Source organism: Tubulanus polymorphus, chromosome 8 (assembly GCF_964204645.1).
Source record: "Tubulanus polymorphus chromosome 8, tnTubPoly1.2, whole genome shotgun sequence".
NCBI lineage: Eukaryota > Metazoa > Nemertea > Palaeonemertea > Tubulaniformes > Tubulanidae > Tubulanus > Tubulanus polymorphus.
In genome coordinates, this window is record NC_134032.1 from 1,558,524 (window position 1) to 1,581,778 (window position 23,255).

At 39.3% G+C, this 23,255-nt stretch overlaps 2 protein-coding genes and 1 long non-coding RNA gene across 5 annotated transcripts in view; 2 read left to right on the top strand and 1 right to left on the bottom strand.

Moving 5' to 3' along the window:
* The window catches only part of LOC141909629 (glycine receptor subunit alpha-2-like), a 141,892-nt gene extending 134,645 nt beyond the window's left edge, over positions 1 to 7,247 (top strand). Inside the window, exon 11 of one of the 2 annotated variants that reach the window (XM_074800149.1) lies at positions 6,132 to 7,247. In XM_074800149.1, the coding sequence (XP_074656250.1) occupies positions 6,132 to 6,305 (174 nt within the window). In that variant the 3' untranslated portion in view covers positions 6,306 to 7,247. Of the gene's footprint in view, positions 1 to 3,730; positions 4,048 to 6,131 lie in introns of those variants that run through there. The other variant, XM_074800150.1, reaches the window with a different exon arrangement.
* A 1,312-nt stretch (positions 7,248 to 8,559) lies between these two features.
* LOC141909984 (solute carrier organic anion transporter family member 4A1-like) lies at positions 8,560 to 23,190 on the bottom strand. Its single transcript, XM_074800672.1, has 13 exons — positions 23,056 to 23,190; positions 22,375 to 22,573; positions 21,253 to 21,549; positions 20,941 to 21,043; positions 20,555 to 20,676; positions 20,298 to 20,465; positions 19,519 to 19,608; positions 19,235 to 19,430; positions 18,269 to 18,434; positions 12,809 to 12,844; positions 11,670 to 11,848; positions 11,172 to 11,236; positions 8,560 to 10,271 (listed from the first exon to the last, which is right to left on the bottom strand). Exons 1-13 carry the CDS (start codon positions 23,188 to 23,190, stop codon positions 9,853 to 9,855), a joined length of 2,175 nt encoding a protein of 724 aa, XP_074656773.1. The 3' UTR covers positions 8,560 to 9,852.
* Positions 13,039 to 17,330, top strand: LOC141909640 (uncharacterized). Of its 2 annotated transcripts, XR_012619763.1 has the most exons (6): positions 13,039 to 13,152; positions 13,342 to 13,547; positions 14,499 to 14,600; positions 15,074 to 15,213; positions 15,319 to 15,963; positions 16,542 to 17,330. It is a non-coding gene; the product is annotated as an uncharacterized LOC141909640 (long non-coding RNA). The 2 variants fall into 2 exon arrangements; XR_012619764.1 differs by lacking the exon at positions 14,499 to 14,600.
* Positions 23,191 to 23,255: the final 65 nt, after the last annotated feature.

Genomic DNA, 23,255 nt, shown 5'->3' on the forward strand with positions numbered 1-23,255 from the left:
GCGTAGGGCCCAGTTCTACAGTTTATATATATACCGCATAGCATAAAGTCATGAGTACAATATCTGTTTGCGTGTACCAGTGTTACCAGACCTCGAGTAATACAGTTAACTCTGCTTCCGTTTAAAGTCGAGAAAAACAGATTCTAAAACTGCACAATATGAAATATGATACGATAGCTGTTCGAGTAACACGTTTTCTCTTGCATAGAGACCACAGCCGATGATAAGTGCGAGGTTATTAAACGATGTCGATATAAATCGCCCCGCTTCCTGATTTTTGTAAAGTATGACACTTGTGTAGAAAAAAAACCGGTTTATAATGAAATAAAGATCATGTTACACCATGTTTATCGTAAAGCCGTATCTTCTTGTTTATCTATGCTTTTTGATTCCAGTTTCACACTGATCCACGAGGAATCGGACCGAACTTCGTGTTAAAACCAGTTTAGGCACGGTAACACTTGCATGGCCCGATTCCAGAGTCAGTGTTTAAGCTCCTGCTGGCTGAGGTTGGACTGACATAAATTCGATCAATTCTTTCATATAGGCAGTGCATATTTGTTGACTCAATATAAGTCCAGAAGCCGGATTGATTCAGGAAGGAGATCATCTTAAGTCTTGATTCTGGAACGAAGCTTTCGGCGCTATTTTACAAGCGATTCAAATAAATCTTCATAATCAATTGGTAACAAAACTTGTAAAATACTTAATCCGATGCTCGCCCAACACGGGAGGATGGGGTGGGGGTTGGTGGCGAGCCGGGTCTGACGTGCTATAGTCAGGTGCACTACTCAGAGATAGTAAGCATTAGAATGAGGCCATATTTCAGACCAGCTCTTGTTATCGAGGAGGTCAATGAAGTGGAACAATTCTATCTTAATTACTAAACTAAAATTACACATTTTTAAGAACTATTCCGAAGTCCATCAATGTACATCGTTCTAAACCTTTCTTCACATCTTCAGTTTATTCATCTAGTTTTATCTTTTGTATCTTCAGTATTCTTGGGGAGGACCTCCACCTTCTCTTACCCGCTCTCTTCTCTCTCTTCTCTCTCTTCTCTCTCTTCTCTATCTCTTCTCTTGGATTCTTCTGTTGTTTGTTTAACTCTATCTACAAGGAGCGTTTTGTACAATGACAATTCCATATGTCATTATATCCTATACCATAACCTGATCTTCCGGGAAAGATTTCTCTATTTCTTTATTCTCTCTTTCTCTCACTCTCTTCCTCAATCTGATTCAGTTCATTCCGATAACGTAGTCTGCAGCGGAGTTTCCTCACGTGTCGCATTAACCCCCTGTTTTTCATTTGCATGAGTATCTCTAATCGACGAAAAGTAGCGCGGAACATTTTCCACGAAATTCTCGGCGCGGTTTTCACGATACACGCAGAACTTCGCCGTTTCGTCGTCCGTTAGTTTCAATGTTATCTACGACTAACCCTTGTTTGTCTCTTATCACTGACACTTTTTCCTGGACACTGTTAATTAATAACACTCGATATTGTAGATATTATTGTACTAATCACAATTATTAGGTGTTCGCTCGTTGTTCGTTATTCATAGAAGGCACCACTTGTCGTTCCGTATTGCTTTTGGTTCGATTTTCGTGGCTGTATTTTAAACATGAAAGATTACTCGCAGTCAAATCGTGATAATGAATTAATATTTAGTAGATAATATTTCGATAATAGTCTCACCGAGTTCACTCTACCGTTCGGTTTGCCAGGGTGGCATTTTCAGTTTTTACTTACGTTAGAAACGACTGTGCTATCGTCTGATTTCCGTGGTTTAACAGCCGTTTCTGAATATGTCCGATATAAACCACGGTTTCTCAATCAATTTCACGCATTATGACTTATTTGCATGATTTCTGAATTCATAGATATATTCAAAACACTGTGTATTTCGATTTCTGAAGGTTTCGCCGGATGCCAGATTTTCCAGGTGTAGATGTCAGATCTATCCGGGCCCGGTTTCACGAACGGGGATTAACCATTAATTCGAATTAAGGGATAATTCGAATGAAAAATGTTTAAATCGAATTAGTTAATTCGAAGATTAAATCTGTTTCACAAACGCGAATTAGCGAAAAATTCACTAATTATCTCGATTTGTCGAGATGCAGAACAAAAAGCTGTTAATATATAAATCTGAAGCCTATCAAAAATGTTTCGCATACTCAGCATAGGTGAAATTGACCAGAGTTGAAATGAACTGGGACAACAGTTTGTTATGGGGAGAGAAACCGAAATTAAGGTCACCACTGACGGAGGAATTGAAGTGTGAATTCTATGTCCACGCAGTGTAATAAATACAATCTCGCAATTTGACTTAATCCTAAATTGTAACATTAGGTTACTTTAGCCGATGATTACACGAGACAATATTCTAATCAAAGGGCGATTTATATTTATGATAATTCGATCTTTCAAAACAGTTGAATTTGAAAAAATTCGGATGATTTTTAGAAGATTACACAAACAGTTATCCATGTATATTCAGGCGTAATACCGATAGTCTAACCGATATTATATATATAAAACACTAGGTTACCCCTGTACAAATTTCGACTAGATCTTTTAGGTTATTTTGATGGCATGATATAATGACTTGTTTAATTGTTATCTTTTCTATCATAAATCCACGGATTCATCGCATCCAAATCGCAACATATCAATATCCAACTTATATCTGATATTTTCGTCTAATTAGCCGTTTATAGATAAAGATATTGATTACAGAAGGAACGGTTTTATTATCGAGTTGTTCTGTTGAACTGACCGAATGAAAAAGCCGCCATCTTGATTTCGATTAATTAAACGGCACAACGTTGTTCAAAATATATTTTCAGTTAGCAATTGCGACAATTATATCATAGTTAAACATCTTATCGATAGTTTCAATCGGAATGATAATTCCTCGTAAAGACGGGTTGATTTACGGAGAATAAGGGCCTGAAGTTTTTCCCCGAGAGACGGCTTTTGGCGACATCCAGCCTGTGAACCATAACTCCAGTGTGGAGTATTGGTAGAGTCTCCCGAACGTTGGTCAATGGATGGCCACTTTGGTGTGTATGGCAAGTTCTATGGCACTCCATATAAACTATCTCACCATGACACCCCGATAGCTTAAGTGATTGAGCAGTCTTCCGGCAAGCGAGAGATCCGTGGTTCGAGTCCCATTCTCGGTCGTACGTCGCCAATTCTCCCGCTGCCCGAGCACGCACCAGTTGGGTGTCTCTGGCCTTGGAGACCTCTATATCTTACCTGTCTTTTCCTATATGGTCCCTGGACCAAAATACGACGATTCGCTTCTTTTCTTTCTGATTTCTTCGAAACCTGATAGTCTGGATCTGTAATCCGATTAGTAGAAGGAATGCCAAGCATCAAAATACCACTAATTATTATCATACCCGAATATATCAATAACCTTCCGCAATTGGAAATATACAGTGTTTTGAATAGATTTTAGATAAAGCGTGGTTTCAATTGGAAATTCACTGATTCAAGGATTAAACTATCGTTTCTAAATAAGTTCAAACAGTACGTTGCGTTATCCGATCACCACAAACTAACAATCAGTGATTTTGTAAATGAAGGTTGGCTCCGGATGCTACTGCTGCAGTCGAGGGATTCTCTCCCGCTGATTGTCGTTGTTGTTTCTAACCCAGATGACGTCACACACTCACACGCCCCGTGCCGTTTTTTCCCGTTCTTCTCGTTCCAGATGATCGTTGAAAACGGCGACGACGGTTTCCCGCGCTTAAAACGGCCGAAACATCACGACCCGATTCGAAATGTCGCCAGAAAAATAGACAAAATATCGAGACGTTTGTTTCCGCTTTCGTTCGTCATATTTAACGTTGTTTATTGGGTCGTTTATTCCGTGTATTAGACACTTTTATCTTACTGCCGAATTTCTATTTGGCTTGTATTGATGCGCCACCGTGCGGCCGATTCGGAACCCGATTGGAGATAGTGTTCAACCGGAAGTGATATCAGAAATTTGGTGAAGTGCCACCTGGTGACAATTTTTGTCGCTCATGGCAGATCGTTGATTAATCGATTATTCCTTTGTATCTATCATTGTCCATTCATTCTTATATTCAAATTCGTATCGTATCTAAGTGAATAGTGACCGCGAGAAGCGCTCCTAGTGGATCCCCGACTGCCACAGTACCCTTGTCGTTATTCCTGCTGTATATACACAGCTATTTAATGTAAATTAGTTGACTTTGTAGCTGGTTTTTTGAATATTTGGCCCCAGTGATAAGTAGTATCACTAATCGATACAACTCAATTCAATGGGTTTACTGCCTCAGATTTCCGTGATAGCAATAATTTATACAATATGAATTAGAGGCGGTTGAATGGTGTAGTTTACAATTCAACCATTTTCTCCAGTTTCCAGTAGACATTTTAGTTGTAAATCGATTTGAATAATTTCTGGTATCGAATAAAACCCGTTTATTGAAAAACATAATTCCGATCGTTGAGAATTTATTTTTGGTTCTTGGTTCCATTTATTGTTTGGCCTGAGTAAGCTGCATCTCTGGACCAAAAGGGACAGTTTGCAATTAACTCCAAAGCGAGATTATTCCGCAAAATGGCCCAATCAAACCTCTGGTGAAATCGGCTCAACTGAGATATAGGGAACAATTGGTTTCTAGGGCGATGCACACGAATATATTACTACGCATTAGTTAGTCACAGTTTTACAGTTCTACAGTTTTAATGAGTAGTTTGAGTTCGAATCCCGCATTTCATTCACCGTAGATTTAAAGCCATCAAACAACAGTTTAACTAAACAACGCATTTAATTTTATTTCTGTTCACCGTTCATTCAATTTCTGTGTTTATGACCCAAACATAGTAACCCTCTCACCCCCCGATCCCTCCGCTCACTCCTATCACAGTAGTTTAACAGGCGCTATTTTCCGTTGCAGTAATTTAAATGTTTAACAGATAGTTATTAACTTATTAGATCATTAACAACTCATTGAAACTTTATCATCAACCTTAATATCGTGTGTATAGCTAGACACTTAACCCCAACCCTCTAACAAAAACAAATTACACTCTTTGATAGTTTCTATGGGTCCCGGTAGGTGGCTTACGTCGTCTGGGTCCCTGGGATTGTATCCAGGTATGCATGAGCGGCAAAAATGGCTGCCTCCATCGAATCCCCCTATGATGTCATCCAAATGCTACCAACGTCCCTGCAATAGTATTTCTACGTGTTATCATCGGCAATTATGACGTCATTGGGTGAACGATGGAGGTCGGGTTGCCATGAATTATGCGGAGTATTCGCCGTTCTGTTAACAGAAACATAACGATAATTTATTCAAGCGTGAATTAGTATCTTTGCACATTATATTATTCATATATTTGCATAATTTTAAGCTTATATTCACAACATATATATTATACATATATGCATAACCATCCTTAACCTTTTTCGCCTTTTGTCTTGAAGAGCATTTAATATGATAATCCACTGTAATAATCAATATATATTTATATACAATCACATTATCCTTATCATCATTGTTATAATAATCATTGATAACTACTATTAATCGTTAATTAATTATCGGTTGATATTCGCACGGCGTTTTTTCGTTTTTCTGGTCGCCAGTTTCTTTTTGTCATTTTGCGCATTGTTCCAGCTAAATGCTTGCCGCGGTAAGTTTGCATTTTGTTCATATCCTATCATTTTTCATGATTATATAATTTCTATCAATCTATATATAATCTACGTGGATTATCAGCTTCCGTCGAGTCAACGGCTTTGATGGAGTCGTGAAATAGTGCAGCTTTTGTAGAAAGTAGTGTCTAAGAGTTTGGTTGCCTAGAGCCTAGAGCGGCATGATGTCAACGGCTTTGGTAGCCTAGAACGGCATAATGTCAAAGACAGCGACATGTGGTCGAGTAGATTAGCAAAGTGTTAAAGAATTTGGCTGAGTAGAATGTCAAAGCCTTTCGTAGAAAATGATGAAATATTAGATGACAAACCTTTTAATCCACGTAAAAATCAAACTCTTGTGCTGAATACGTCTGAAAGATGTTTCCGAATTTAAAAGATAACCGACGCAGTTCTGATTGGGTTTTCAATTGTATTTCAGTTGAATATGATACTCGAAAACGGAGACGATTTGGCGAAAAAACGCGAACCGAAAACGAACGAATACGGCCGAATGTTAGCGCGGCGAATCGATAAATATTGCAGACGAATTTTCCCGATCGTCTTTTTAAACTTCAACATCGTCTGGTGGGTCACATACACAGTCGTCTATTAGACACATCACGTGACCCTGCACGCTGTCTGGTGGGTCACATGCACAGTCGTCTATTAGACACAGCACGCGACCCTGCACGCCGCTGTCTGGTGTACCACGTGACCTGCGCAACGACGAGAACCGACCGAACCATGTATGGAGTGCGGCACATACGTAGTAGTTTATAGACCGACGGCTGAGAGACAACTGCGGCTGGATCACGTGAGATAAACTGCGCCATCTGGCTATGGACGCGTGACTTAATCGTGTTGGTAGGTCATGTGACACACTACACCGCCTGCCGGGTCCAATGCCACACTGCGCCATCTGGCGGGTAGCTCTACACCTCACTGCGTCATGTAATGCCTGCAATAAACTATTGTAACAGTCTTAAGACAACAGTGAAATACATACAATTTTTAAATCTGCTTCATTGCATTTCACCGATTTTTCCTTAGATACACCGAATTTCTATAGCATGTATAAGATATAACACTAATATTAACCATAATCCATTTTTTTTTTCATCAATTAAATGTCGCCCACATACAAGCGATGTGGTGGTACGTTGTGTGCATTTCATATGAGAAATATAATTGTGGGCACTTGAATTGATTTTGACTCTAAATTCAACTTTGCGATGATTATTATATTGATTTGTGTCTCGAATGTAGATTAGTTTTTCGGTCAAGCGAATTTATACCTATAGTTAGAGCCCTATTCGAATGATTAATCGTAACTTCATTCATTTTAGCTACCAGTACGATCCAGTACGATCCATATGAGTTTATGATAAAAATCTCGATGAGTTTGTAATGTTGTAAACTGTGTCGTGGTGTGTTAAATATCGAAATACTAAACAAGAAATCATAATCAGATAGCGCCACCGGAAGTGACGTATACTTCCGGACGTGTTGGTGTGTGTAACAATTGAATAAAATCCTTTCAAATATTGATATAGAATGACAACGATCTTCATTGTTCTTCTTTGGTGTAAGGATGCTACCTTTCAGAATTAAGATGATCGCTTAGAATTGGAATCATCTCTTGACTTACTTCGTAAAAGGCCACCATCTTAATCCTTGAAGTGTTCTACGCCGGTACTCGCTGTTCCATTCTGGGCCCGCCACCTGCCGGCCAGTAGCGGTGAACAATTGCGACCAGTATTATAATACGCAGCGAGTAGGCCTACTCGGGCTATACTGGGGCTATTCCGGACCCAGTTTAAAGCTAAGATCGACTTCACCCCAGTCATCACGTCGCAGCGGTCTGCGATTTTTTCATCGGGAACATTTTCGAGTTTACTTACGACCGCTTAGCAGTGTTACGGGTAACAGTTAATTAATTCTCCAGCCACAAAATAATGATTAGTTGGTTACGACAGCCTTCTCGTTATCAATGAACTCAACAATTGGAATATTGAATGAAATTAGCTTTGTGAAATCCGGCTCTGAAAACTATTTGATTTTGATTAAGATAAATCTATCTATACTTTCTAACCTGAGAACCGTGAGTTTTGGGTCCTAAAATAAACGTACATTCAAGATTTACGTAAAATATTTTCTATTTATTCATCAAAATCAAGGAACCATTAACAATATTTATGGATAAGATAAAAATAGGCAGTAACAGCATGAACATAGTCAGTCGAGCATTACTTCACCCGAGATAGTAAGATCTTAGTTCTGATTGGTTGGTGAGCCACGATACGACAGTGAATTGGTCCAATCGAAGCGAATCTTACATACAGGGTTTGATATAACTTATTCTAATCAACTAATTAACATCGAATCGATACTTTTTCAACAGATTTTTGAACAGACTACAATTACCCGTATATCATCAACCGCGTGGATCAATAGTACGTACAAAACATGTCGCTGTAGCGAAATTGAAAAACAAACCGTGAACTCGCTCGGAAGATGGCAGTTCTACATCTTTATTGGATTCGAACCCGATTCGATCGCACCGAAGCCATGCAACGACACCTATCGGCCGCGTGGCTTATCAAATACTTCCGAAATGGCTAACTTTCATTATCACTCTCATCATTCACGATTTATCATCATACACATAGTAAATATAGCACTTATGTTACGTCTTTACGGTTACTTAAAATAACTATATTTCAATACACATTTCCTATTTTTATCTACTTTTATGGAGTAAAATATAACAGATGTTTTGTATCACTAGGAATATACTCTCTCCCCCCTTCGCGCATCCCCCTCTCCCTCCCTCTCTCCCCTCTCCCTCCCTCTCTCGTTCGATGCTAATATAAACCTCTTATATAGAAATCTAGAGACGACAAAATGTCATTTTACTCGACTATTCATTATAACAAATATTACCCATTATTACAAATTCTATTCATATAAGTTGATTCTAGTAACGAGTATATTTTCATTACCGCAGTTGCACATAATAATTGTTCGGGTAATGTCAGTATGTACAGAAATACCAGTGCAGCCCTGGGCCCAGTTTCAAAAGCCATGACTTCAGTCCAAAAATGTGCTAAAAGCAACTTATGACGTGATCACCGTAAACACGTGACTGTCTATAATTCAAGTGAGCAAAACCGATAATCATTAAGAAAAACTAAACAGTTTCGACTCAGTTCTAGAATAAGCCATTTTCAAACCCTTAGTTCAAGGCGTGTGTAAGAAAAAAGCGAATATAGAATTAAGTCGAAAAGTCACTAGCCTCTTTATAGTTTACCCGTACAACTGAGGGATTTTTCATCTTCAAAGTATAGCTATATTCTCAAAGCGGTGGATATTAAGACGAAGGCCCGGTCTTAGACGTCATGGCAACTGCGGAACTGGACCTGCCCGGGCAATACCATATCACAGTTACAACGGGAGTGCACCGCGGTTAGAATTCTAAGAAAATATCTCGCAAAATATCGTTAAGGTTATAATAAGGTACGAACATTTTATTTACAGCCGATAATTTACTGTAACAATGATATATTACACGCGTTTGTTATCGGATCCTTATTGAACAACTATGTCCTGAGTTCACAGTTGAAAATTCAAGCTGCTATAGCGGCCATATTTAGAATATGACGCGTCAAAGCCATATGCTAGAACAGACACACAATTAGAACATCGTACCAAGTAGGACCACTAAAACGTAGGAACACGAACAATACTAATTAACTGATTAATTAATTAATTAATTAATTAACGAAAATGTGTGATCGCCCTGATTATAATCAATGCCCTTTTATTCTTGGCTCAAGTGATCGGAGTCCCATAATTATCCTAAACATTTCTCACACGTTTAGTTACAACAAACCGTTTTATCTTTCACTTTTTAAAGCTCTCCTTACCCGTGATTTTATAGAAAAAAAACATCACGCAATTTATTCAAGGCACCGACAATGAACACAGTCAAAATTACCAACAAGACATCCGGCAACCACTCATAGAGAGACCTCTCGCGAGCCTAACTCATTATATTTTTCAAAATTCAACAATATTTTCGAAACGTTTCAGACGTCAACCTAGCGAAATGGGCCACCCATTGAAATTAACAAACTCCGTCCTCATAAATATTCTACAATTCACGTTTTCCGTTGCGCGTCTAATAAACTCTTGCACACAGGGTCGCCAAGTGGATTGTTATACTTTCGCTGGAGGGCGCTGCAATCGTTGATCGAGCTGAACTCGCTGGGAATTCCCGGCTGCGCATGCGTATCGTGACTGATCGTCGTCATTTCCGTGTTGGACAGACTCTCCTTACGCGCTTTCAGAATCTCGATCGTTTCTTTGTCCGGTTTTTTCGGCGCTTTGTACAAAAACCAGGCCAAGAAAAAGAAACTAATCGATAATATTTTACACATTATCGCCAAACACAACAAATAGAAACTCAACAGACGATTGTCGTAGAAATAACAGGCTCCCGACTCGGTTCCGGTCACCTGCCACAGCTGACAGGTCGTATCGATTAGAGCTCCGAATGCGATCGGCGCCGGGATCGTACCTACAGAGAAAACAACAGTCAATCTAACTACCCGCAGTGCTGTCGGACTTTCGCTGTCGAAATGTCGCGCCAGCACCGCGGAATATTCTGCCTAAAGCCATATTAGATCATAACCGTGCACGCAGACGATTCCGATCAGAAAAGAAATTACCATAACAATTATAATCAGCATTATTTACTGTGGATGAGGAGAGAATCCCACAATGATAATAAAAAGTCCGAAAAAGAAACTTCGAGATAGTAGTTTATTTCAACGTTAATTTTCTACGTTAATTTTCCTTTAGTTTGTATCATCTCTGATTACTTGAATTAGTCTCTTTGTCTCTGGATTGTATATATATCTCATAATTTCTGTAGTATCTCATTATTCCTGAAGATGACTATTAGGATATAGTCGAAACGTTAGATAAACTACACTAGCTCAAGGAATACAGTATTCCTGAAGATGACTATTAGGATATAGTCGAAACGTTGAAATAAACTACACTAGCTCAAGGAATACAGTATTCCTGAAGATGACTATTAGGATATAGTCGAAACATTGAATAAACTACACTAGCTCAAGGAATACAGTATTCCTGAAGATGACTATTAGGATATAGTCGAAACGTTGAATAAACTACACTAGCTCAAGGAATACAGTATTCCTGAAGATGACTATTAGGATATAGTCGAAATGTTGAATAAACTACACTAGCTCAAGGAATACAGTATTCCTGAAGATGACTATTAGGATATAGTCGAAACGTTGAAATAAACTACTATCTCGAAGTTTCATTTTCGGACTTTTTATTATCATTGTGGGATTCCCTCCTCATCGCGTCAACACGGATATAGTGTTCTACCAATCGTGTGGAGTTAAATGCAGTTAATGTGGTTCCTCGTGAATCGGGACCTTACCTAAACAGCGAGCCAGCAGCCACTGTATACCGAGTGCGAACGAACGATGTTGATCAGGAACACATCTGAAATATTCGAAACAAGTTCAAACCGTTCTCTTTCAGATTGGGGGAGGATTATTTCATGTGTGAGGACAGTTTGTTCGCAGTTCGACGACGAAGGAGGTAAAGAATTTTGTAACCAATACAAACAGGTGTAACTTTGTAGAACTGCGCTCAAAACGCTATCGTGGAAGCCCAATGATCTTGAAAATCACCACAACCATATCGGGTTCCAATATAAATTGAAATATTCGATACTTTTCCATACTCAACGACCCCTGGTGATGATAAACATGGACACCATGCTCACTTCAGAAGTGGTTTGAAATACCGCGGATTCTGTCTAGAGACGGGGCACAGATGGATGGACATACGGCGGTCGAAAAGTGAACGCAATGGCCCGCTTGAATTTAAGTACCAATTGGGCTAAAAACATAAAAACCAGAGTGAATTATACCTGAGAGTGGCGGATAACGCCGGCATGCTGGTCACGAACGTGAAGAATATAACTAATGAGAAAAGTGGTAGAAACACTGCTAGGTATATACAGCCACTTTCACACTTCCCATCGCGAGCCATGTAGTTCAACGGAGTCTCCATAGGTGGCATTTCGACGCAGCTACAATTCGTGTAATACTAAAAAAGCGACATAGGGAAAAAGAATTCATTTTAAGAAGGTTTTAAAAGAGCCTTTCATAACAAGATCGTAGGTCTAGCCTATCCACTTATGACATCATAAGATTGTAATGTAGTGATATCTGTTTAATATCTAATGACTATACGCGGGACTCGAACCAGGATCAAGAATCAGGTGGATGTCTTGTGCTCTTCTAAATGGGCCATTTTATCTGCACGTACTTGGTCGATTTCGCCATCTATAGGTTATTCAAATCACTATTAGATGATGTCATAAGGGGATTGTTGCAGGTGGCAGTTCACCGAGAATAATTAGGCTTATCGTACGTAGAAAATTAATTGCAAGCGCAAAAACAAACAAAGCTGAAACAATCAAAGAGTAAACAGTGTTTGATAGACAGGGTCAAACATTTTGGGGCTCGAATCTTCAACCGGATGATAAGTGGTAGACGTATTGTAGTTAGTTGATTAAGATCGATGATAGAAGCTGGTTTCATAAACTGCAGGGAAAATTCTAAATCAGATTAAAAACATTAACCTCTTGGTTTACAAAGTTGATCATAGTTTAAATATGGAGAACTAAGGTAGTTGTGGTCGCTTCCCCAGTGTATGAAACCGATGTAATTAGTATGATGGCTGATTCGTCCGGGACACATTAGAAAAATATGACACTCAATCTCCGCCAATTATTTCCATAACACGCCACGAAAGCGACCGTTGAAACTCGTCGATTTCTAATACGGTCTCACAGACGCCATCTAACGGAATCTCTACCGACTAAACGTGGTATTTAGAACAACAAGTTGGTATTCCGACCTGGTGTTGTTTAAACTGAGAAGTTTGTTTCGTGTTATGTAAAAAACACTTGGCGAATTTGAACCCATCGTCCGCGCGAGATCGGGTACAGTGTGGCTGTTAGCTGCTAATAGTTCGGAAATTGGGGGGAATCAACCCACAAACCTGGATGTAACGTAACCCTGTTTTATCCTCCATTTCCTATAAATGAAAATACAAAAAATAAAATGTGCATTTGAAAAAAAATGAAAAAATATGTACGTCCCCGTTTTATAGACAGTGCTGTGGATTGGGAAATTAAGGATTCGAACCCACATGCCAATTCAATTCAATGCCGTATGACGACAGATGGCGCTTTGTGAAATTAACCAATTCAATTCAAATTCAATCCTAAAAACGAGAGACGTGTTTCCTCATCTTGCTTTCTAGGCAGGAATATAACCAAAAACGAGCACTCTTGATTGAAAACCAACAAACCAAGCAAGTAATTGTAATGTTAAAAATGTCCGGTGAGTTTGCAGTTTTAACACAGTCTATAAAACCAGGGCCGTCTCGAGTGTGGTGTGGCAAAAATAAACAACACAATCATCACAATCAAATTCAAAATATCAGTGACGGTGATACGTATCAATAATATTGGTGCGTAATGACAAGAAAAAAAAATTCATTTCATATAAATCCTGTATTTCATCATATAGAACTCTCAAATCAAATGGAACCACACTGGAATCTCGGGGATGGAGCGCCACCTTGGAATCTCGCTCACGGAACGACACTGTAATCTCAGGCATGGAGCGCCACCTCGGAGGTTGCGGCGCGTATGTCAGTTGGTGTAGTTCATTTCCGGTTTAAAAGTCATTCACGCAAAGAAGAGAAGAAAATGAGACGCAATAACAAACAAAAGGTAGGTATCAAAATAAGTTGTTATATTGTAGCTTTCAGCTACTAATGCCTATTTCAACCAGACTTGAGAGCATTCCAGGTGGCCTAGCTCGCTCATTTATGGTAATACATACCTGATAAAGGTCTTATTAGGACCAGAAAGGACTGGCAGTCGACCTAAATCATCATTTTTTAATCCATTTGAAACTGTATTGAAGGATATCCAAAAAGTCTGCATTGAAATGGGTTCATGAGAGAAAATAGACCTTAGATTTGAAAGTTTAACAATATGTTTCCATGCCTACCAACTGAAGTTTGGTACGTAGGCATGGAAACATATTGTTAAACTTTCAAATCATGGAGTCACTTCTCTTCATTTAACCCCTTTCAGTGAAGACTTTTTGGATATCCTTCAATACAGTTTCAAATGGATTAGAAAATGATGTTTAAGGTCAACTGCCAGTCCTTTCTGGTCCTAATAAGACCTTTATCAGGGGTATGTACTACCATAAATGAGCGAGCTAGGCCACCTGCCGGAATGCTCTCGAGTCAGGTTGAAATTGACATTACTCCTAGTTTAGTGTATGTGTGTATGGGTTGAACGTGTCACGAGCAGAGCCCCAAATTGACGTCCTCCCTCGGCGGGATTCGAACCTGATCGCATCACTACACTCAGCCACGGCACGAAACCCTGCCACAGTAGACCGGGCGCGCAGGCTCATGCGCAGCTTAGATGATGTCATTATTAGCCAATCAGATATCCCGTTTTATTAGAATCCGGGTTTTCCCATTTATAGTTCTTCCGCGAAATTTATATTCTATATCCGAGCATTTATGATGCGAGGAGGTCATTCGACAAGTGACTTTTTAGTATTCAGATATGAATCCAATTTTACTTGTCGTCCATAGTGTCCACTTCTTCTTTCCCCTCCCCTGATGATCCCTGATGATTTGATTCTATCCAATTTTTCAGTTCTGATTAGAAGAATTTTGAGACATGGAGAGAAAGAGGATGAATTCATGAAGATCGAGAAAAACAAGATGTTTCTATCGTAGAAAGGGTTCTCAACGACAGGTACTACATTCTATTGGTTCCCTTAACTTGCACTTGCTCAAATCTGATTTCCGAATCTCCCTGTCCCTTTCATTTTCTTGAATCACATAACAATTCAAGGTTTTCTGTTTTAAACCTTTCAGTGCTGACTAATTAATACCCTATCGTGCTGGAGATAATTTGAAATATTTGAAAAATTCCACCCTAGTGTTTTGAATAACGGGAATACCACTATAGTGCGTCTACACCGCGGTGCAGTATATCATTAGTTACTAGTATTTCACTATGTTTGACAGGTGCTGCCATCTTTCAATAGAGATAAAAACTAATTACACCAAAACACCGCAGTGCGGTGTACTAGCAAAATCCATCACCGATTCATACACCGCACTGCGGCATAGACGCACAGAAAGGGTTAACAAGCTTTTCAGTTTTTTACATTGTTTTTAGATGTATGTGATCTTGCCGTTGAATTTTTTTTCTCTAATTTCCAGTCAGCGATTGAAGTTATTCCATTTTTGTTGAGGCGAGGTGCGAGCATGTTTCTGACCGATCAATTTTGCCAGGACTCCCTCGAATCTCATTTTGGTCTACACCGGAATAACAGCTGAAAATCCCACAATGTGGACTTAGGGTATGTGATCAATCATCATTTTCCTTTGTTTTTTGCTTCAATTTAAGGAATAATCAATTCCTAGTATAATCCTCACAATGGTCTGTTTGATATTGCTGTCTATAGATACCAGGATAAAACGAAATCTTGCGCTGGCTATTTTACTGAAAGCAAAGGAAGAGTTATAGGAAAGTGTCACAACAATCAATGCTTGGTTGATGAAACACCAATCCCCAAGATCAAGAGAACAAGAACTAAAAAGGTAAAGTTTTCATTATTTATTTAGACAATTTTGCACGCAATGTTCCTTACTTTTCGTTTTATTCCTGACCGCATCTAGCATAATAATTTCACATTTATGATGGGTTCTTATCTTGAAATACAATTTCAACATGCTTTCAAGCGCTGTTTCTTTCCGTTGATCTTGGTAATCAGTTGTCGATGTTAAATTGTGGAAACAATCCTGTGTGGTCAGTTGAGTTCCACGTCTCTAAAAACATTTTCAAATTCCGCAAACAAACTTCTGGCATCGGAAGTCGTGTTCGTTAGTCGCGCGTGTGTTTTTGCCTCGAGGAGAGTTCCTTGTTGCGGTTCATCAAAGTTTGTAGCACCTCTTTGACTCGGGTATTTTTTTATCTTTTTTTTTCACTATGCTAACAACGCATCGACCTGTCGCATTCCGCAGATGTGCTGACAGTAACACACTAGCGGACGCGTCATAAGCGACAAAGGCAACATCAGCATTGAACACCTGCAGTCACATCCCGCATGGTAAGTTGATGTTCTTAGGCTAAAAAAAAATGATACCTTGTTTCTCCGCTCTGCTGAGCTTGAATGTTGACCCGGCCGGCCGCCTATCTACCCTATACATTACTTTTTTTTAAATCGTGATCAATTTTACCATAACAGACCTGGCCGCTATAGAAATGAACTGTTTACAAATTTTATCATATTTTACTAAAATGACCCGACCGATGCGGAGAAACAAGGTATCATTTTTGTTTAGCCTTAGTTATTTTTGTTATATCCGCCAATTTTCCGCCGCTGGCCGTTTCGAAAAAGGCTTTCTGCGACGCCTCTCTGCTTAAACCAGATATCTTTGAAGTCTTTTTTTTTCTTTGTTTATCGTTGAAGTCTTTTTTTTTCTATGTTTATCTTTGAAGTCTTAGTTAAGGCATTATTTAATTAAGGGACTGAAAGTAGAAAAAACAACGTTAACGACTCCAGAGTCTTGTAAATTACGTACATTTCAATAATGTGACCTAAAACGGGAAATGTAATTTTCTCGACAATTTTTAACGCAACCATTTAAATCGTGAATTACAATTACTTTTCATCCTTTTTTTTAGTTCATTAGCTGCGTGGTAAAATATGATGTCGTTGAGAACCTTCTCCAGGTAAGATGTCACCTGCGATTGCTGTGAAAGACAAGACATTCCGTTAAATGCGCGCTCTAAATTGCTATTAATTAAATTCACCGATTCAGCGTAGATGTGTTTTTGAAGCATTCCACTTCATTGTACTTAGTTAGATGTGCATTTAAAACTCTATAAATAAAAAAAAAAATAAAAAAATACAAAGAAAACTTGCCATACAAAGAAATACCCTAGTTTCTCAAGAAAGTCAAATGCCGCCCGCGTCATGAAAAAAGTCCCTGATAAAAATTGAAAACACAAATGCGCTCGCCCGCGTCGGCAAAGCATCGATCGTCTTCTTTTTATGAAAATTAAAACCCGCTCGCCCGCATAGCTGTATAGCATACGGCAGTGGTTTTTTTTCTGCTGGAGTTTGTATGCTCATCCACCACGTACTGGTAATCCACATTTACGATGACAAACACAGCTTCCTTTTACTTCATTTCGAGGAAGCGTGAAAATAGCAAAAATGATTGTCTAAGTCTCGATAAAATGAGCCTGATTTTATATTTAAAAAAAGTTCCCTCCCGCGTCTGTTCTATAAGTGTCAGGTTGAGCTTTTTATTTGAAAAAAGTAATGAAAATAAAATTCGCCCGCCCTCATCACTTTCCAGAAAAAAATCTGATGAGAAACTAGGGTATTTCTTTGTGTGGCCTTAGATGTGCATTTAAAACTCTATCGAGTAGGCTACTCTACTATCATGTTATTTTTGTGGTGTATTATGGTGTATTCAATCAAAGATTTTCAACAAATTTTAAAATAAAGATAGTATTTATTTAATGATTATAGTTTTTGTGATTTATATGAGAAGTTTATCTCGATGTAGGAGCTACCAGCAAGTTGATGCTACATGTACTTACACTTATCAGACAACTTGAATGGGAACATACTTTTTTCTGGTTGGGTGTCGATGTCTTCAAGAACAATTAGCAAAGTATCTCGTCAAGTTTCTTCTGAAATATGAGTTACACGAATTCGTATTGATGGCATGAAAAGTAATCCAGTCTGATGTTACTAAGACCAGAACTTCCTACTGTACTTTCTAGAAGCTTCATTTCGATGAGGAATTGACTATTATTATGACTGCGCCGACTGAGATTTCTCAAGAAATGCCATAAAAGAGACGAAGTCTATCATAAGATTAGATGGTCGTCTGTACAAAAGTACTGTGGGCGTAGAGAGGCCTGTTCTGAGCAAGTACCGGGCGCAATAGGCCTACTAGTACTACTAGACCGGCAACTGCTCGAATATTTGATGTTACAAGTACCGGTAGTCAGATATCTTGGCTTTCGTAAAAATCGGTTTTGTTAAGCATTTAATCATCTTGGGATAAATGAAAACCTTGCTCAACTTAAAAAACACATTTAAAAAAGAAAATAGCAATTAAAAACGCACCTCTATCGGAAATTCCATGATTTGTGTACGCTAGCGACCAGCTACCGGAAATCAAGTACCCCAACTCTCGTTGACATCTCGCCAGCCCATGCTCACAGCATCCATTACATCGAAGTCTCGCGTGAGTTGGCGCCGTTCCATTCGATTTTAGTTCTAAGATTTCATCAGGTTTTTCGACGATGAAAAACACATATTTGAATTCCGACAGTGCAACGACACAAACATGCGCGCGCGAGGTGAGAAGAGAGAAGATAGACCTATATACCTGTTTGCTGCCTTCGACGAACTCTTTACATCCGGCGTGACACGGCGAGAAATACATGAGACCATCGACTCCACAAACAGGATCATACCTCGATCTGCTGCAATCACAGGCCTCGTTACAGCGGTGATTCAGGTCGTACAGAATCGCCGAATCATCGCCCACGGTACTGCAAGTAGAGAATCTCATAACAAGATCGAGTTTTAGTAATTTATTCGGCGTTCTAACTATAATCCCTCAGTCTCCCTCCTATAATCTATTATCCCTCCAAGTCTTCTCAGGAATACGGATGTTTGTTTGTACGAAATCCCAGTTTATTATCTCACGTTTTTTTTTTGGATAACCAGCCAGTTACAGGCTTAGTTTAGAGATACAAACAACCACGAACTTCAGGACCCAGTTTCACGAAAAAGTTAAAGCCCTAAAACGGTTAAGTTTGAATTGTTGTCCTCATTGAAAACATGAAGTAACTATCGGCTATTACACCAAAAATTAACTTTAATAATTAGTGAAACTGGGCTCAGGGCACCAGAAAAAAGTGTTCGTTATAAATGACGGAAATGATAAGGAGACCGGGAACCAGAATAATCGTTCATTGTAGTTTGTTCGTTTGCTAAGAGGTCTGCTGTTTTTAACCGATAGTATTTCATGACGATGATCTGCAGGAAGGAACTAGGAGCTCAGCCCTTTCTCAACACATGTGCATCTAAGGCTAAACAAAAATGATACCTTGTTTCTCCGCAGCGGCCGGGTCATTTTTGTAAAATATGATAAAATTTATAAACAGTTCATTTCTATAGCGGCCGGGTCTGTTATGGTAAAATTGATCACGATTTTAAAAAAAAAGTAATGTATAGGGTAGATAGGCGGCCGGCCGGGTCAACATTTAAGCTCAGCAGAGCGGAGAAACAAGGTATCAATTTTTTTTTAGCCTAACAATTTCGAATTAGAACTTTATTCGGAACGGACCTGTTTAGATAGGGCCGGTTGACGCCAGCGAATCCTACATTCGAACATTGAATGAAGAATATCATCAGCAACAGTAGAACGGCCGATGCGGTGCCCATGCACATCTTCAAGATACCCGAACATTTCAACTGGAACCGTTTAACTAAGTAACCGCCGAGGAATGTACCACCGCCACCTGCAGGTATCATCGTGAACCCTACCAACGATATAATACATATCAATCGATCGCTGAATTCATGAATATGCAAATTTCTATTGATTTTAAAAGTTGTTGTAAAACCTACCGATAAGTTGAGCTGCCCAGCCAGCAGAAATACTGAATTGTGATTCAATAAACTTAGGGGCAAATACTGTAAACCCACTCAATAATAAACCTGCAAAACATAGAACATAGTATAACACCCGAAAAGAGATCTAAAAATCGATCTGAATTATCGATTGATGTTTGAGTAAAGTCTAAGATATTCAAAGTTGATTTAGAATGAACAACCGGGGAACCTAGTTCTAACCGCTGGGGAAAAATAAAAAGTTCGTAATATCCGTTGGTTCGTCAGAGATCCGTTTGACATCATTTATACCGTGTATGAATGAAAAGGAAATAGCCCTGGTGTGATGAAACCCAAACCGACTGGTTTCATTCGAGCTGGCCTACTTTATTGAAATATATAATACTGTCAGCTTATGAATCGCTAATTGATAAATCATGAAATGAAATATATATGAATGTAAACCCTGTGTAATTTGATTAGGATTAGGATTAGGATTTTATTTAAACTCCAACCGTTTCTATGGTACATGGAGGGAGACTTATACAAAGTATACAATATTTACAATTAACAGAAAGTATAATAAACTTGTCTTGATAAAATATAACAAAGTTATTAACAATATATATATACACTATTTACAACATACTAATTATTGGAGGGATCTATATACATCTAAGCCTTTTTTTTAATGAATTTTGCAAGGTGGATTGTAGGATTTTTTACGTTACAGCTCGTCACGCCATCTGGCGGGATGATGGCCCGTTTTGACGATATGAAAATAACTACATTCTTACCTTCAACAGCACCAGCCATGTTCAAACACATAAACGTTGGATTGTTGAGTAATACTTTGACGGCGATGGCGATACTTTTAACGCCTTGTTTCTGAAACCCGGCCGACATATTCTCGCCTCCGTCGCCGTACGCTTCTGACTCGCGTTCAGCGCGCACTTTAGCAGCACCTGAAATAGAGTCATTACCCGATCGATTCAGTCAAGTCGTCACACTCAGAGCCGAGCCATACAGATCCGAGGGTTCTGATGATATTTACCTGGTAATGATTTAGGGAAGCCCAGTATCGGAAACGACATTAACAGCGCTACGAATCCGGTCAATACAAAACCGATCCACCAAGCACCAACCCATTTCGGGCTTTCGGGGGTGATTCTAATTCTGCATGGAAACGAAAAAATCGACAAAAATAGAGATCATTTTAAGAGATAGGACAGACGACCGACCGATGGACTGACCGACGATTGATGCCCGTGAACACTGGGGCTTTAGTCCCAAGTAGGCTAAAAATCATTGCATTCAAAGTGTATTGAATGGCGGATTCTTGCGCTATGTAAAATATCAATCTTCATATGAAACTTGGATGTATCGTTTCGCGAGGGACTCCAACAGTCCGATCGGATTCAAGGATTCGAATAAACTTACGTAGATACATCGACGACATCGACATCGGTGTAAATATTCAGTAATTCACCACCGAGCAGGTATCCAACTGCCGGTCCTATGATTGCCATAGCATAAAATATACCTAAAAATATCGAATTCATCGAATTTGAATTATGACCCGTAAGGTTGTGAGAAGATGATTGGTCGATTTGAAAGTGAACCGAGATGTTGAAGAGCGCACTAGATCAAGACGGAATCCTCGCATGCCACAGACACTGGTGCCTCGTTACATCATTGAAATCCAAACAACTCATTTGAATATTTGCATACATCACAATATTCATTACTCACCAACATACAGCGAGCTGACTTTGCGGTTCAAGTTATCGTCCAGATAAGTTGTACCGAGCGTGTAAAGTGGGGTGGCTCCGGCTCCCATTAACAGCTGCGCTAGTATAAACACCATACGATACCGGGACAATCCTCGCGGTGATCGCTGCTGTTTCGGGTCGCATACGACGCCGCCGCTAGAGGTGGCGTTGTAAGCGGCGTCTCTAGCGCCCCCTGACGTCAGGCAGATGTTTTCAGTGTGAGTGACGTACTCGTAGGAAGGCGACGTGAAGTGCGGCATAGCAAAAACAACAGAACCTGAAATCAGAATGAAACGTAAAAAATTGTTCAGCGGTTAGTGGAGTTTAATTGAATTTGAGTTGATACTCGATACATGGTAAGAATATCGAGTTCTGTTTCATTTTCAGACGTTCAATTCATCAACAGCCTGAATTAGCGAATTTCTCATAGTCGGATTTATGAATGAATGAATGAATGAACGAACGAACGAACGAACGAACGAACGAACGAACGAACGAACGAACGAACGAACGAACGAACGAACGAACGAACGAACGAACGAACGAACGAACGAACGAACGAACGAACGAACGAACGAACGAACGAACGAACGAACGAACGAACGAACGAACGAACGAACGAACGAACGAACGAACGAACGAACGAACGAACGAACGAACGAACGAACGAACGAACGAACGAACGAACGAACGAACGAACGAACGAACGAACGAACGAACGAACGAACGAACGAATGAATGCTTTATTCTCTCTAATTACAAATAATCAATATACACACATAAATACAATTTGAGAAAAGGACATCTCCAAGCCGGGTGCTGTACCATAAGGGGAGATGCCCTGTTACTATTATGTATAATAATGAATACTATATTGATGAAGTAATGATAATAATAATAATAGTAATAATAATAATAATAATAATAATAATTGTAATAATAATAATAATAATAATAATAACAATAATAATAATGATAATAATAATAATAATAATAATGATAATAATAATAATAATAATCTTATCTTATATTATCTAATCTTCCAGTAACAAACATGCGACTTATCGTATCATGGTTATGCCGTATGAGGTGAAATACTTACCGATCCCGAGCAGCAGAACTCCGAATCCGAGCCATCGAGGTTTACAACCGAGTCCGCCGAAATAACTGACAGGTATGAGACACAGGACGGAGGCGATGTCGTACGAACTGGCGACTGTACCCGTCTCCGTGGAGGTCATGTCAAAACGTCGTTCGATGTTAGATATGACGACGCTTACCAAACCGTTTACGATTGTACCCTGAAATGTGTAAGCGTCACGCGGGTTTAGAATGGTCCAGAAAACCGAAAATTTAACGAGAAAAAAGACCGAATTAAAGCTAATATTGGTTTGGATGTGTTCAGGAATCTGAGGCACCGCAACCAATTAATTATTGAGGGATACAATACTTAAAGAGAACGTATGATAATCTACTGAAATGCTTTAGTTTTAGTCTCAATGGCATATTCCTGATTCCCATTTCATTTGAAAATAGATATCTAGTTTTTACGGGTCAGAATCTAAATGAATTCCTGATAATTATACATATGAAAATAGATATATATCTAGTTCTCATAGCTCAGAATCTTAACGAATCGTCGACTGGTTGCGTGTTCAACTGCTGCTATTCAGTCGCCCGATCGGACGTAGCAGCTACACTCAGATCGACCGTGCGACGATGATATAATCTTCCAACACGGTTAATTCATGGACCTGCGTGAGAGGAGTGCGGTCGCTCCTACCTGTATAACGGCAGCCCAACAGAAACAGACCAGCACCCATCTAGTATCGCGAAACTTCTGACAACAGTCCGGTTTAACCGGACCCCAGCCGCACAATACATCTTCCTCTTCGTCCAACTCTGACGCTTCGATCATCACCGCATCTTCAATTCTGTACGTCTTCGAGATGCCGTCACCTCCTGCTGCTCCCTCACCCGCGC